At 41.0% G+C, this 14,011-nt stretch overlaps 1 protein-coding gene across 1 annotated transcript in view; it reads left to right on the top strand.

Moving 5' to 3' along the window:
• LOC126967903 (silk gland factor 3-like) overlaps positions 1–11,578 on the top strand; it is an 86,187-nt gene extending 74,609 nt beyond the window's left edge. The window contains exons 3-9 of the mRNA XM_050812602.1: positions 2,727–2,774; positions 6,469–6,620; positions 6,710–6,808; positions 7,344–7,437; positions 8,781–9,041; positions 9,765–10,150; positions 10,766–11,578. Of these exons, the coding sequence (XP_050668559.1) occupies positions 2,727–2,774; positions 6,469–6,620; positions 6,710–6,808; positions 7,344–7,437; positions 8,781–9,041; positions 9,765–10,150; positions 10,766–11,017 (1,292 nt within the window). The 3' untranslated portion in view covers positions 11,018–11,578. The remainder of the gene's footprint in view (positions 1–2,726; positions 2,775–6,468; positions 6,621–6,709; positions 6,809–7,343; positions 7,438–8,780; positions 9,042–9,764; positions 10,151–10,765) is intronic.
• Positions 11,579–14,011: the final 2,433 nt, after the last annotated feature.

Raw genomic sequence — 14,011 nt, 5'->3', positions numbered from 1 at the left:
CTAGAAATGCCTGACAACATTCTACTTGCCTTTGTTTGTCAAAGGGGGTCAACATTCTAGGGACCCAACGCGCGCTCACCTTGGACATGCCCAAATGTTCGTGAATAATTTCATGAACTCGTTCCTTGCTAATGCCCACATCTCTGGCTATCTCCCACTGATTGATTCGCCGATCTGCAAGAATCAGTTTCTTCACCTTTTCAACATTATCTGCGGTAACAGCAGAAATTCGCCTTCCACTACGTGGGTCGTCTTCCAGGCTCTCACGGCCATGTTTAAATTGCTTCGACCAAAACTTTATGACGAATTCAGAAGGACTTGAATCACCAAACATCTTAAACATGCGCTCTCTGATCTGCGTAGGCGTATTTCCTTCTTTACTTAGGAATTTAATCACTGCTCGATGCTCAAATTTCATCATTTTACAATTTTCTTTCGACATGGTGAAATCAAAGCCGCGCCAAAAAAACAAAAGCAAGCGAAAAAAAATAAGCGTCATAATTTTGAAAAAGGAATAAATATAGAATATGATTTTGCATCATAGATTTTATATCAGCCACCCCTCGTAGGTATTAAGATGTAGACCAGCGCCAGTCTTCTGCTCTCATATCAACCAGGCTGGCATAGCTCGTGTGTCTGGCGAAACATTTTTTTAAAAGTGTATTGCTGAGAGGTTTCACAAAACAGTTCAAGACAGTTCCCTGCAGACACTCGTTGGAGCAACATTTATTAAAATTTATTGAAGTAGGCGTAACTTTGCGGAAATCCATAATTATACAAATGATTTACACGAGACTCATGCCAGATTTTGGCGAGACAACACACAGAGAATTAACAGTAAAGAAAACTCAAATCATTTGTGCAACATTTATTGTCGGACTCATCTCATATTATTTGGTCGAGCTGCATTTACTGATGCGCCGTGGTGACGCACGGCAGGCGGCGGGTCAATTCGACAGCTTGTCCTACATTACGACCAAATCGATCATTCGTGGTGGAGGCGCGTTATACAGCTTCGGATTATGGGATTAATTAACCGCACGTAGTTGATCACGCGAGCACGGTACCCCCGGCGGCCCGGCCACCGCCGCGGACTGCTTCTGATCCAAGAACACGCATGATCCTCTGCGTATGTGACGTCACAAGCGCGACTTATCCAGATAATCTCCCAATTAGACACGGAAGCCCGCCGCGAGACATCGAAACATCACCCCGCGCCTCGCACCCCTCGTCCACTCCGGACTAGTACCCGCATGCTCCTTTTTTATTAATTATGAAAATAAGGTACGAGACGAGCAGGACGATGATGGTAGTTGATACGGCCTGCCCATTACAATGCAGTGCTCAGGATTCTTGGAAAACCCACTGAGCGACACTACAATTGCGATCGTCACCTTGAGATGTAAGATGTTAAGTCTCATTTGCCCAGTAATTTCACTAGCGATGGCGCCCTTCAGGCCGATACACAGAAATGTTTACACATAACTGCTTCACGGCAGAAATAGGCGCCGTTGTGGTAGACATAATCCTGCATCCTGTGCAAAGGAGCCTCCCACTGGTAAACGGTCCTCCACTTGCAGTCCTCGTTCGAACACAACTGTCTAAGTACACATACATATAATATGATGAATGCTGCATCTTTAAATCGATGTTCATAATAGTTTCAATTAGTTCTTAATAGTAACATTTACCAATAAATTATAGTATCAGCATGACACTTAAACCCGGAAGAAAATAATTTTTAATCAAATTGATATGCTTTTTATTTTGTTATAATATTGATAATTCGCTAACTCTTTTATAATAGTAGTCTTGATAAATGTCGACATAAAAGTTTAAATAATATACCTTAACATTTTGGCTTCATGGCGCCCTAGTAATATAACACTTAATAAGATTACATGATAAAAGTTTACGTGATGGATTGGACTACAATAGTTAATCTATCGTATATTTTTGAAATACTAACATATTTTTTTATTGCTTTAGTCAAAAGTATAACATATATTAAGCACATAAGGCATTAATTTTCCCAAAATTAATAAGAATTCCTTTTGATGTCAGTTCAGACACTACCACCGCTTGGAAAACTGATGGCGCTCTGACAGAGAAGATGGCGGCGCCAGAAACTCTTCCAGAATTCTCTTTTGCGCTCTTTTAATAAAATAACAACTATATAAATACATACATGTGATTTTACATATACCATACATATAGATACTTTTAATGCCTGTTTGCTATGTGAAAAATATACTTAATCACACATGTATACGCTCAAAATACATATTATGGTGATGCATATCATGTCGAAGGTGTAATTTTCAAATAAGTATACGTTATTCTTCTGAGAAACGCAATGTGTATGATGGGTTGGAACAATTTTGACAAGACTAAATGCTAGAGTTCTCTCGGTAGAGTTTTTGTACTATTACTTACAATTTGAATTATAAATTTGGGAGTGAACCACAGTTCCGCTCAATATATAAGTACACACCTTGTACACCCATAAAATTTTGAAGGAAACCCAATTCCATGTCAGGCTGCGACGAATTTAAATGAACAGGAGCGGGCATGTTGGTGAACTTGCGAACTGGTTAACTGGTGAGCTGGCCAGTGACTAACATTTTTATTGCTCATTTTTCAGTTTTCACTTGGCACGTGACGATCCCGCAGAACTTGAGAATATACTCTATTGAGATTTAAAACATTTTGTTTGTTTGTTTCAGAGGAGTCCAGTGATCTGATAAAGTCTCCCTCACCGCCACCGAGCCACGGTGAGTACACCTTTACACTTATGTAACGTCGTAGCTACATAGTACACGTCACACAATATACGTTACACGTCACACACTTCACAGTACACGTGACACATTACACAGTACACGTCACATAATACACGTTACACACTACTCATACATCTGACACTTTACCGGTTGTAAATGGAGTATCGCAAGGTTCTATTTTGGGCCCCATATTATTTATTTTATAAACAGCAGACATCAAAAGCCATATCAGGCATTATAAATTTCAAGGCCAAGTTAATATATTTATTTAAAACATAAAATATTTTCAATATTCATTTATTGTCACTGTAAGATGTTGATAGGTTAGCTAATTATGTAATAGATTAAGGCAGAAGGACCCTGAAGTAGAGATTGAATAAATTGACCGACTTGGTATTACATGGATCTCACCACTTTGTACGGTTGAAGAACTGAATTGCAAGACTTGGTTGCTTTTACAAGCTATGTATTTGATGGCATTCATTACACAATTATATCATTATGAACTTCAATAATTACTTTGTTGTAATATTTATATGGTCACACAAATGGACCGACGATCTAGTCAGGATCGCCGAAGTGCGTTGGATGAGGCCACCGGTGGACGCCCTCCGACTGATGATGAGTAATATTTATACTACCCTAGCCACAATACATGCAGAATACTTATAAAGTATAATAATATTTGATTTAGAGTATCTCTATAACATACAATACATACGTTGTCAAAAATTTTCGCAACATGATCAATACAATATTTTATAATAATAACAACAATAATTCTTATTTTTAATAATTAATTAATTTAATAATTCGCGACGTTACCGGTATGACAGTGCATTTAATATAAACAAAATGATTAATTTGTATGTTTGTATGCAAAAGAAAACTGACGCTCAATTTAAATTGATTTGATGTCGTGTGGCAAAAATAACGCCGTCGTCCAAAGATTAAAAGACCAACCAACCGCTCCGCGCAGCGCCAGATATGACACCCACAGCCTGGCACTGGCAAGAAAGTAATCTCTTGGCTACATGGATGAGGAAACTCTCGTATCCTCGGCAATCTATTAATACACTATTATGCTTCAAATAAGGAGAACAACAAGAGGAAAAACAAGAAAATATTAAATAGTGTATTCAATAACATACAGCCCTGAAACTGTTCGCGACGAGTACTGATTTTGAAATGTAGCGAGAACATATACCGGGCTCACGGGGAAGGGTTACCTCTCAATCGCACGCGCACGCACGCAAGTGCACGCGACGCACAAAAAACTGCAACAAAAGGCAGGTTAACCCTTCAATAAGAAATGACACGAGCCAACCTCGAGAAAGTGACGCGGGCGTGGTGTGCTCCCTCGGCTTGGGCAACACAATACGAGATCGTGGCGAACAAACTTAATCTCTTTATTAAAGTTGGCTCGACCTGACGCTGGGACACATGAACGTGACTCTATGAGAATCCGCCCCCGGGGACGTGTGGCCCCGACCTGCTTCACCCCTTTATTAAGCGATTTACGTTTTAATTTCCAATTATACCTCCGTGTACATGATGTTATTGTAATTATCTGCATTAAAACCATTCATGTAGCATATGTGAAGCAGCCGTGGTTGGCGTCCACCTTCCAGCACGCACCACATTCGCCCGACGCGCGGCTCTATTGTTATTCATTGAAACGATATTGTAGAAATGTGATCTATCGCTAGAGAGATCATTACATTTAGTGGTACAGGGGCAGCAGGGACAACTTGAATGTGTCGAGTCATGACAAATATGCACAATATATTGATACAGAGTACGACTAACGAACAATGGTGCACATTGAACGCATCACGTCTCTCCCGCAGGAACTGTACCCACTTATAACGATAAATATAACGATACGAAACATACCTCGATATGTTTGCTATATAACACAAAGATTTTCGTGCAAGATACATGTCTTCATCCTTGTGTGTACAAGTATGGCTAGTACTGTGATCTCGCCTACATCGCCAGGCTGTATCTTTTCAAAATAGAACTAACACCCATCCGCTACCATCCACCCTACCACTATTTGAGGTTGATGTAAGTAGTAAGTCTTATGTGGCGATGCTTTTACAACAAGTTTCCAGAAAATGTTCAAATAAACAGCTAACAATTCTTTTGTATAACGTTAAGAAAAGGTTACTACTACATAAATGACTTTCTCAATGATTGGGAATGGAGCCACCGACCTCAGGTTATTAAATATTAAATTTTATTGTACGATATTTCATTGTAACCATATTTATATTAATAAAAAGAAATCCGCTGAGTTCCTTGCGCCCGTTCTTCTCAGGTCTGAGGCATACTTTTTTGAATGGGTGGTAGTTTTTTACTTTTCATAAGTTATATTATATCTTATTTTGAATAAAAATATTTGAATTTGATGCATCCAATATAGGATAATTGATTCAGTTTATTTTTTATTATTCTTTATAAAATATTTGATATTTAAAAAGCTTTTAACTTCGAACACAATTCAAATATTGGATGCAGCACCTTACAAACTAATTTGTTTTGTATGTTAGAGCCATTCTAAAATACTCTTTTAATTTAAAAGAGTGGCCGTTGAGTTCTTCTCACGGGCTCTCCTTTTTGTGAACATATGGTAGATTCAGTAATTTTAAAGAAATATTTATAGTTATGATTCAAAAGTGCTTGGTTTAAGCCTTATTGAACAAAGTTTATTTGACTTTGACTTTAAACTATATTCGCATATCGATCACTTTATCTAAGTTAATCATATTTTGTTTTTCTCTCAAGTAATATATCCTCATATACCTTTAAAAGCCTGTTCCAAAACATTCCGAATATAATTTTGTATAAACAATTCTCATGAATATCGAGGCAATCATTTAAGTTAGTATACTGCTAAAGAATTAGTTAAAAACAAGAATTATATGCACGCAAGAATTTATACTTCTTTGGCCTAACAAAGCAAAAATTCTTAAAATTATTTATTATTCGTGGTATTCTACGTTTGTAGAAAGAACAATATTGTAAAAATCTTGCAACGATGTCTTTGACAATTTACTTATTAAATAACGAATACGGCTGAACAGAGTTGAGCCCATTGCCTATCCTAATAATGGACGAAGAAACCAAAAAAAAATTACAAATGTTGCAAACGTCATAAAATTTTAGGAGCGGAAAATTTCATCCTGTTACGTTTGTGTTGCAGTGATGCGCGCGCATCTTAAAATATTTTCTCTCATCTTCTCATTTACTCTCATCATTTTTTCATAACGCGCCTAAATACGTATAACTTCAAAAATATAAAATATTTTACTTAATTTTAGAATTTAAACACAAATACTAAGTCGAATATATTCAAAGTTATAACATTATACTATAAACTAGAACAGGGAATGGGAACGGGAATCTTTTGTAAAAATTGGACGTAATTCCAGAAAACGAAATTGACTTAAGAACACAAAACTGGTCACGTGATTCATATTAATGGACTAAAAAAAATGGCAGTCCTACTGTCACTCTTTAACTGACATGATGACTTAGTAGCCCAACCCACATGTATGGAATACACTAATATTTATTAAACCTTAAACACGAATTCCTTAAAATATGATGTTTGTGGCTTGGAACGTTTTTCAGGAACTGACATTGACATTTAAATCCAATTGACATTTTAATTTGACAGACGGCTCGGCGAGCGGCGAGGGCGAGGCGAGCGGGGACGAGCAGCCGCCGTCCGCTGCGTTGCCGCTCGGGCGGCTGACGCACTCGACCACGGGGGCCGCCCCCGCGCGACCCGCGCACGGGCCCCACGCCGCGCACGCCGCCGCCATACTCGTGAGTACCTCCCCCACTTCCAAGCCCCCGCACACTCCTCCTTGGTCATGAAAGTCCTCCTGGTTCAGCGCCCACTTTCCATGTTGCAGGGCGCGGCGGGCGCGGCCAACGCTAGCAGCGCGCTGGCGCAGCTGCAGCACCTCCTGCTGACTCAGCACGGAGCGCACTCCCTACTGCTGCATACGCAGGTAACTAACTCTCAGCCACGGAACTTGGAACCCGGCGGGAACTGATGAAGCACAACCGCGTCACCGGGATCCATCACCATCGAGCTTGAACCAGTGGGAGGCTACTTTACACAGGAAGCCAGCTAGATTATGGGTAACACAACGGAGCCTATTTCTGCCGTGAAGCAGTAATTTGTAAACATTACTGTGTTTCGGTCTGAAGGGCGCCGTAGCTAGTTATATTACTGGGCAAATGAGACTTGACATCATATATCTCAAGGTAACGAGCGCAATTGTAGTGCCGCTCAGAAATTTTGAGTTTATCAAGAATCCTGAGCGGCACTGCATTGTAGGGCATATCAATTATCATCAGCCAAACCACCTACTCGTCTCGTCCCTTATTTTCATTAAAAAAAAACTATGATTTTACCTCTTCTGGTGCCTCTGACTTTATTAACGAAGTTGTGATTCTACATCTTGATAACTAATTACTATTAGAGTTGTTCACCCTGATTCTGACATCTCACGTAGTGACGCTCCACCGGTGTGGTTGCAGGTGCAGCAGGCCGTAGCGCAGGCGGCAGCACAACAGCTGCAGCAGCTCCAGGCCCGCGCACATCATGTTGCCGCCGCTCCGCACCCCCCAACAGGTACCACTTTAATACTTCAACTTCTATACCTTCAATTGTGTTTCTCCCCTACTACTACCTCTTTAAGTTGAATAGTGTGCAGGCACTCGGCTCAGGTCAGTCTAGGCTTGGGTTGTAAACCTGGGACCTACTCCTAATAATCGGAACACAGTGTGATCGACATCCTCTTTGTAAATATGATTTTTTGTAAGAGAGTGCAAGAGATGCTCTCCCAACGTTCTGATTTGCAATGGCCTATGTGCAGTCACTTAACCGGCGCTGGCACTCAAATGAGCCGGTGCACATATAATATAACCAAGTGGAAGAACCATCGCTATTCATGAGGCGCCTGCTCCAATGTTGAAAAGTTAAGGCCACCGCAGCTTCAATAGCAGTAACCAACCACTGGGCAGGAAAGATGTAAATAGGTCGAATGTGTACTGATTCAAGTCAAAAGAAAAGAGTTTTCTTAGAAACTCTCCTGTCCTCCGCCTTTTTTCAGGGCAGGGCAGAGTCAGAGCTCGAGACCTCTGTCGTACCCGTGATTATGATTCATAGTTTTATAATATCTTCTATCAGGGCATCAGGATAGATAGGTGCCAACTGTTAATAACCCTAGATTTTTTCATCTTGCCGCTCATCTCACTAAGAGGCTAATAGTGGGACTCAGTGGAAATGTTTGAGATGTCGCTTTACAATTTAAAAATCTTTTGCAACAGGCCTTTTGTTTAATTATAACAAGTGGTTTAATTTACTCACTTATGAAAATTTGTATTCTTGAATAAAATTAATATTTTAATTACTTTACGTTTACGTTGAGTTTTTTATGCTTATTTTTCTGTTAGCACAACAAAGCCTACCTTGTAAGAAGGGTGTTCTGTTCACAATGTTTTAAATCAAGTGTTTCTTAATTTTGTACGGTTAACATTAACTTTTTGGTATCTGTAATAAATCAATAAATTAGTACAAGTACCGGGACGGCGTTGTCCTCTACGCCTTTGTTCAGGTCATGTCTGTCAGGATTTTTGTTAAGTGAAGGGAATCTAATTACAAATTCTAATTTGAACATATAGAATATATAATCTAAAATACTCTGAAATATATACACTTAATTCATCGACATTGAAAAATACCGACACTGCGTCATGTTAACTTCATTTCATAATATACGGATATTTTTTCCTGGCTGTTTGTTGGAAGGTCCTCACCGGAATCACTCGCTATCGGTGACCTTCAATGTTTTGGTCTGTACAATTAAATCAGCGAACACTGTATGTGTCTCTATCGAGTGCTATAGCTTTCTTCCACGCTCGATTGTTATATCTGGACACGGCCTAATTTAACGATATGTGTCCGGTCCGCAGACACGCGGTCGCCGTCGCCGCGCGGCTCACCGCCGGGCGCGGCCGCCTTCCTCACGCCGCACACGCCGGGTCCGGGTCGCGCGCGCTCGCCGCACTCGCACCCGCACGCGCTGCACACACACGGGCACGTGCACGGACCACATTCGCCGCTGCACGCACACGCCCACAAGCCGCGCGCGCTCGACCCGGCCGACGATACCGCCGACCTCGAGGAGCTCGAACACTTCGCCAAGACGTTCAAGCAGCGACGGATCAAGCTCGGTGGGTGTACCGGCAGCTCTTACCCTGGCCATCGCGCCTACTGTGACATACTCTTACTATGGCACAGCACAGCCTCAGCATGAGAAACATCTTGGTAGATTAAGAGTAACCTAAGTAAGAACCTAATGGTAAAAATGGTAAATTCGGGTGGGTTTGGGGATTATTCAATAAAATCAATAGAACGTTATTAATTAGCACAGGAAGCCATCATATTAACGGCAGTGCTCGTCGATCGTGATGGTGCAATACAAAGAAAATGTATAATGTCGCAGGAACGGCAAAATACCAAATGCATTTGCCATTTTGGCATCTCCATTTGCCCAGCTGTTTGACCTGATTTCTGACGCCGGCTTAATCATCTAATCACTCGCGTCGGATATCACCCTCAACATCTCCATACGTTGGTTCCTCCACAGTGCGGTTTTTAAGGAACTTTCTGATCGTACGTCCAAGCTGTGAATAATGAACTTCCTTTCTCGGTATTTGTAAGACGACTCCACATGAGCACCAGGTTTACACCTACGTACGCATGTAGAAGTCCGGCAAAACTCCTGTGATTCCTTGGCTGCTGCGAGAGAGTGACTAATACGTTCGTTTGCCTTAATCCATAACCATCTTTTATTAAATGTATCCATGGATGCCGAAAATAACAATAGGAGAAATTTATTCTCAATAGCTTTCTATTGAAGGCACACCAATTGACATTGAGTTTGTTCGGCGCAGGGTTCACGCAAGGCGACGTGGGTCTCGCAATGGGCAAGCTATACGGGAACGACTTCTCGCAGACGACGATCTCGCGCTTCGAGGCGCTCAACCTGAGCTTCAAGAACATGTGCAAGCTGAAGCCGCTACTGCAGAAGTGGCTGGAGGACGCGGACTCGTCGCTGAGTGGCGGCGGCGGCGCCACCTCGCTGGGCGCAGGTCTGGCAGAAGCTGTGGGTCGCCGCCGCAAGAAGCGCACCTCCATCGAGTCGGGCGTGCGCGTGGCGCTCGAGAAGGCTTTCCTGCATAATCCCAAACCCACAAGCGAAGAGATCGCTGCGCTCGCCGACTCGCTCTGCATGGAGAAGGAGGTGGTGCGCGTGTGGTTCTGCAACCGGCGGCAGAAGGTGAGCGTCTACTCTTTCAATTTATAATTTGTGGGTGGTTTTAAATATCTCTACGCAATGCTAATTTTTTGAAGACGGGATCCGCAAATGTAATGCGAGCAGATAAATGGTTCAAGCTGATACTGAGGTGCACTAGGGCCAGGCCAATTTATTCTGACGATTGTGTCAGCTGTGCTGTTATATGGTGGTGGTGGGTGGTGTAAACAGGTGTTGCAGGAACGCTGCCTTATTCTGATGGGGAAACGAGGGAGGGGTGGATGCCCGCTCTCGTCAATATTTATTCATTTCAAAGTACCTCCATATATCTTACTAACAATATTTCTTATGAACATTGCTAGTATTAATAAACAAAATATACATATTTATAAGCCTACAGCTAAATGTATCCAGAACTTGCTGGAAGGAGCAGTCAGCTCTGGCAGCAATCTTTAGTATGCTGTTACTGCTGACACGTAGACGCTGCAACATAGCGACCGATTTTTCATGCCAGAAAACCACCCACAGATGCATCAGCAAACATTCCATACATTCCACTACAACGCCACGGCTTCCTAAACACGTTCTACGTATAAAAGTTTATTTATTTCATTTAATGATTATGTAATATGATTTCAGGAGAAACGAATCAACCCCCCCGCGGGAGAAGGTGGGGCGGGCGCAGCGTCTCCCGGCGGTTCGCTGCTCCCTGCACTCGCGCACAGCCTCTCGCACGGCGGCCTGGCCGTGCACGGGCTGCACGGGCCGCACGCAGTGCACGGGGCTCACGGGGCTCACGGGCCGCACGGGGCTCACGGGGCTCACGCGGCGCTGCAGGCGGCCGGGCTGCAGCCGCTGGCGCTTCTGGGTCGCGGGACGCCGCGCGACTGACGGCTCGCGCACGACTCGTAGACGTCAACCTCCGGAGCGAGCTGGACGTGCCCGTGTGGGTGCAGGTGTCGAAGTGTGCCACGTGCGGTGTGCGATGTGCGATCACTGTTGTGAACGACGACGGACTGCGGTGGACTGTAGCGAGCTACGGCGTGTAATGATTATAAACTGAATTATTTATAAATATTGTACAGAATTTTAATAGTAAATAATGTTATTCTTTATTTCAATATTTTAAAATGAAATCGAATTTTATTGATTAAGTTGTATATTGGTCTCCCTGTTATGTTTATATTATATTATGTCGACTATGTTTTACTTTTTGAGATCGAAATATCAATAATATTATGGATAGTGTGTAGATATATTATTATTATAGTACTCAGCGAGTGTGGTATACGAAGGTGTGCGAGGCGGGCGGGGGCGTGCGAGGGCAGGTGTCTGAGGAGGGCCCTCGCCCGCCGTGCAGATTGCAGAACTCATATCAATTAGCGTATGCAGCGGTTGTAAGGTGGATGTGTAGAAATGTATGTTACAATAAAACATCATAGATCATTATAATTTGCAGTTTACATTGTTATCTCCCTCATCAAACGTATTCCGGCGATCTAGACCATTTAGTCGGTCCATTTTGTCTACTACGGCCTACAAACACTAAATCTTCCGGTATGTAGTCACTATCCGAGTACTTTACTGGCCCAACGGCCATCTGTCCGTTGAACTATGTGCCCTACACACTGCCACCTCAGTTTCGCAATCATTTGGGCTAAGTCGGTAACTTTGGTTCTCATCAAGATCTCCTCATTTCTGTTTCGATCTTGCTGGGAAACTCCGAGCATAGCCCTCTCCTTGCCTTTTGAGCGACCATGAGCTGTCTCATACGTTTTCCCATAGTTAGTGACCACGTCTGCGTATCGTAAGTCATCACTGGCAACACACGCTGGTTGAAAACTTTCGTCTTCAGACACTGTGGCATTCGGGACGAGAAGATTTTACGGAGCTTCCCGGTAGCGCAGGACCGATCGTCGTAGAAATCTTTGGGGGAGTCCTTTGTCCAGCGTTGGACGTCTTCCGGCTGATAATGATTGTTATCTCCTCCTCACACAATACGCTTAGCAACACAATTTCATATAAGTGTTTCATGTAACGGAATTAAAACATATTATTAAATAAATTCAAGCGGATAGAATCACACAATGCAACATAAATCAACGTAATTGTTAAATAGGTACTCGACGAACTTACGAGCTTAACTTAGTTATATTTTTATAAGAGCACGCAAAAAGTTTTGTAGGAAAAAGTTGAAGTGTACGAAACACTGGCCACTTATTATTTATTTTGAGTGCGTGATAATTATAAGTAAAAATAGGAACGTTTGAATTTCAGAATATTATTAAACTATGGGATCAATGACAAAGTAAGTAACTCTTCAATTCTTAGGAGCAAATACTCAGTCGAAAAAAGTTCTTTTTTTGCTATCCAGATATTTAAGTCACCATAACATCGTTATCATTGGTCAAATTCTTGTCGGGGTTGAATGTGATGATCAATGGAACTCCTTTAAGACTTACAGTAAGGGTGCGATCTGTGGCAGAATTTCAGTGTCTGTAATCAAAGTGCAATGCGTTACTTTCGTTGCTGCATTGCAAAACTTTGTAGATCTATACATATTCAGACAATAAGTTACTTCAGATTCACTAAAAATCAAAAAATTTCGAAAAAACAAACAACTTCAAAAGAACTATTCCAAAACAATAGATAATAATAAGAATTATTATTCTTGCAAAGTATAAAAAGTATAAAAATAATTGTAAATGTAATTAATTCATCTAATTCTAGTTACGATTATAGTTATTTTGGAGACGGTGTCAACCAAGGTAGGTGAGATAATATATAGATGACATTAAGTAATAAACAATGAGAACAAAATCACTTTATTCATGTAGATCAAGGAAATGACACTAATGAATGTCAAAGTTTTCTTTTCTTATTTAATTTACCGCCACTTCGGAAAGAGTTGAGCTTTAATGAGAAGAAGTGGCGAGAAACTCATTGCCATTCTTTTTAATCAACATTTACAGCTTCATCTTTTTAAAAACATTTTAGTTACAATTTAAGTAAGGTGATGAAACATAAATACTTAAATGTCAAACACTCAACGTCTTACGCGAGTAAGTGAGTAAAAGTAAATATTACGTAAATAATGGTATGTAATAAGTTAAAACAAGAGTTATTGAGTACAGCAGATGCATCAATCCACACACACCGTAAATAAATAGAAGTATTTTGCGAGCATTTTATTAGCGACTATCTGTGCCCCGCGGTTTCACTCGCGTTTTTCTCGTTTCCGTGGAAATACCAAGATAAAATATTGCCTGTATTATAGCCTGTACATCATTTTGTTCTATTGTCAATAGTTTTTGCAGCGCACGCAAAAATAGGTTTTCGATTTTACACCTTGTGTTACAAAATAGCAATTTTATTACGCATCCCTAATTTTGAAAAAAAAAACATAGCCTTCCTATAGACTTCCTCGATAAATGGCCTACCCAACACTGAAAGAATCATTCAAATCGGACCAGTAGTACCAGAGATTAGCGCGTTCAAACAAACAAACAAACACTGCAGCTTTATAATATTAGTATAGATTATAAAAAATATAATAAATTTAATTTTAAAAATAATAAAAATAAAATTTCTGGCTACAGGATCATCCTGCCACCACAAGTAGCACCCTTTCACGATCATGACGCATGGGCCAGCCATCGCCCATCTACTTAAGGGTCCTTCTGTCTTAAGTAGTACATATTAGCTATATAACATAATTAGCTAAACTAACAACATCTTATAGTGACCATATAAATATTGAAAATGTTTTATGTTTTAAATAAATAGATTGACTTGGCATCGCACTAAACAATATGTATTACTTGTGAGATACATTGTGTTTTTAATAAAAAAAAGATTATGAAAACACAGTGTGTGTTTTCGTAA

The sequence above is a fragment of the Leptidea sinapis genome, chromosome 14 (assembly GCF_905404315.1).
Source record: "Leptidea sinapis chromosome 14, ilLepSina1.1, whole genome shotgun sequence".
In the NCBI taxonomy this organism is placed as follows: domain Eukaryota; kingdom Metazoa; phylum Arthropoda; class Insecta; order Lepidoptera; family Pieridae; genus Leptidea; species Leptidea sinapis.
The sequence above is the reverse complement of the archived record's forward strand: the minus strand, read 5'-3'. Positions and strand labels throughout refer to the sequence as shown.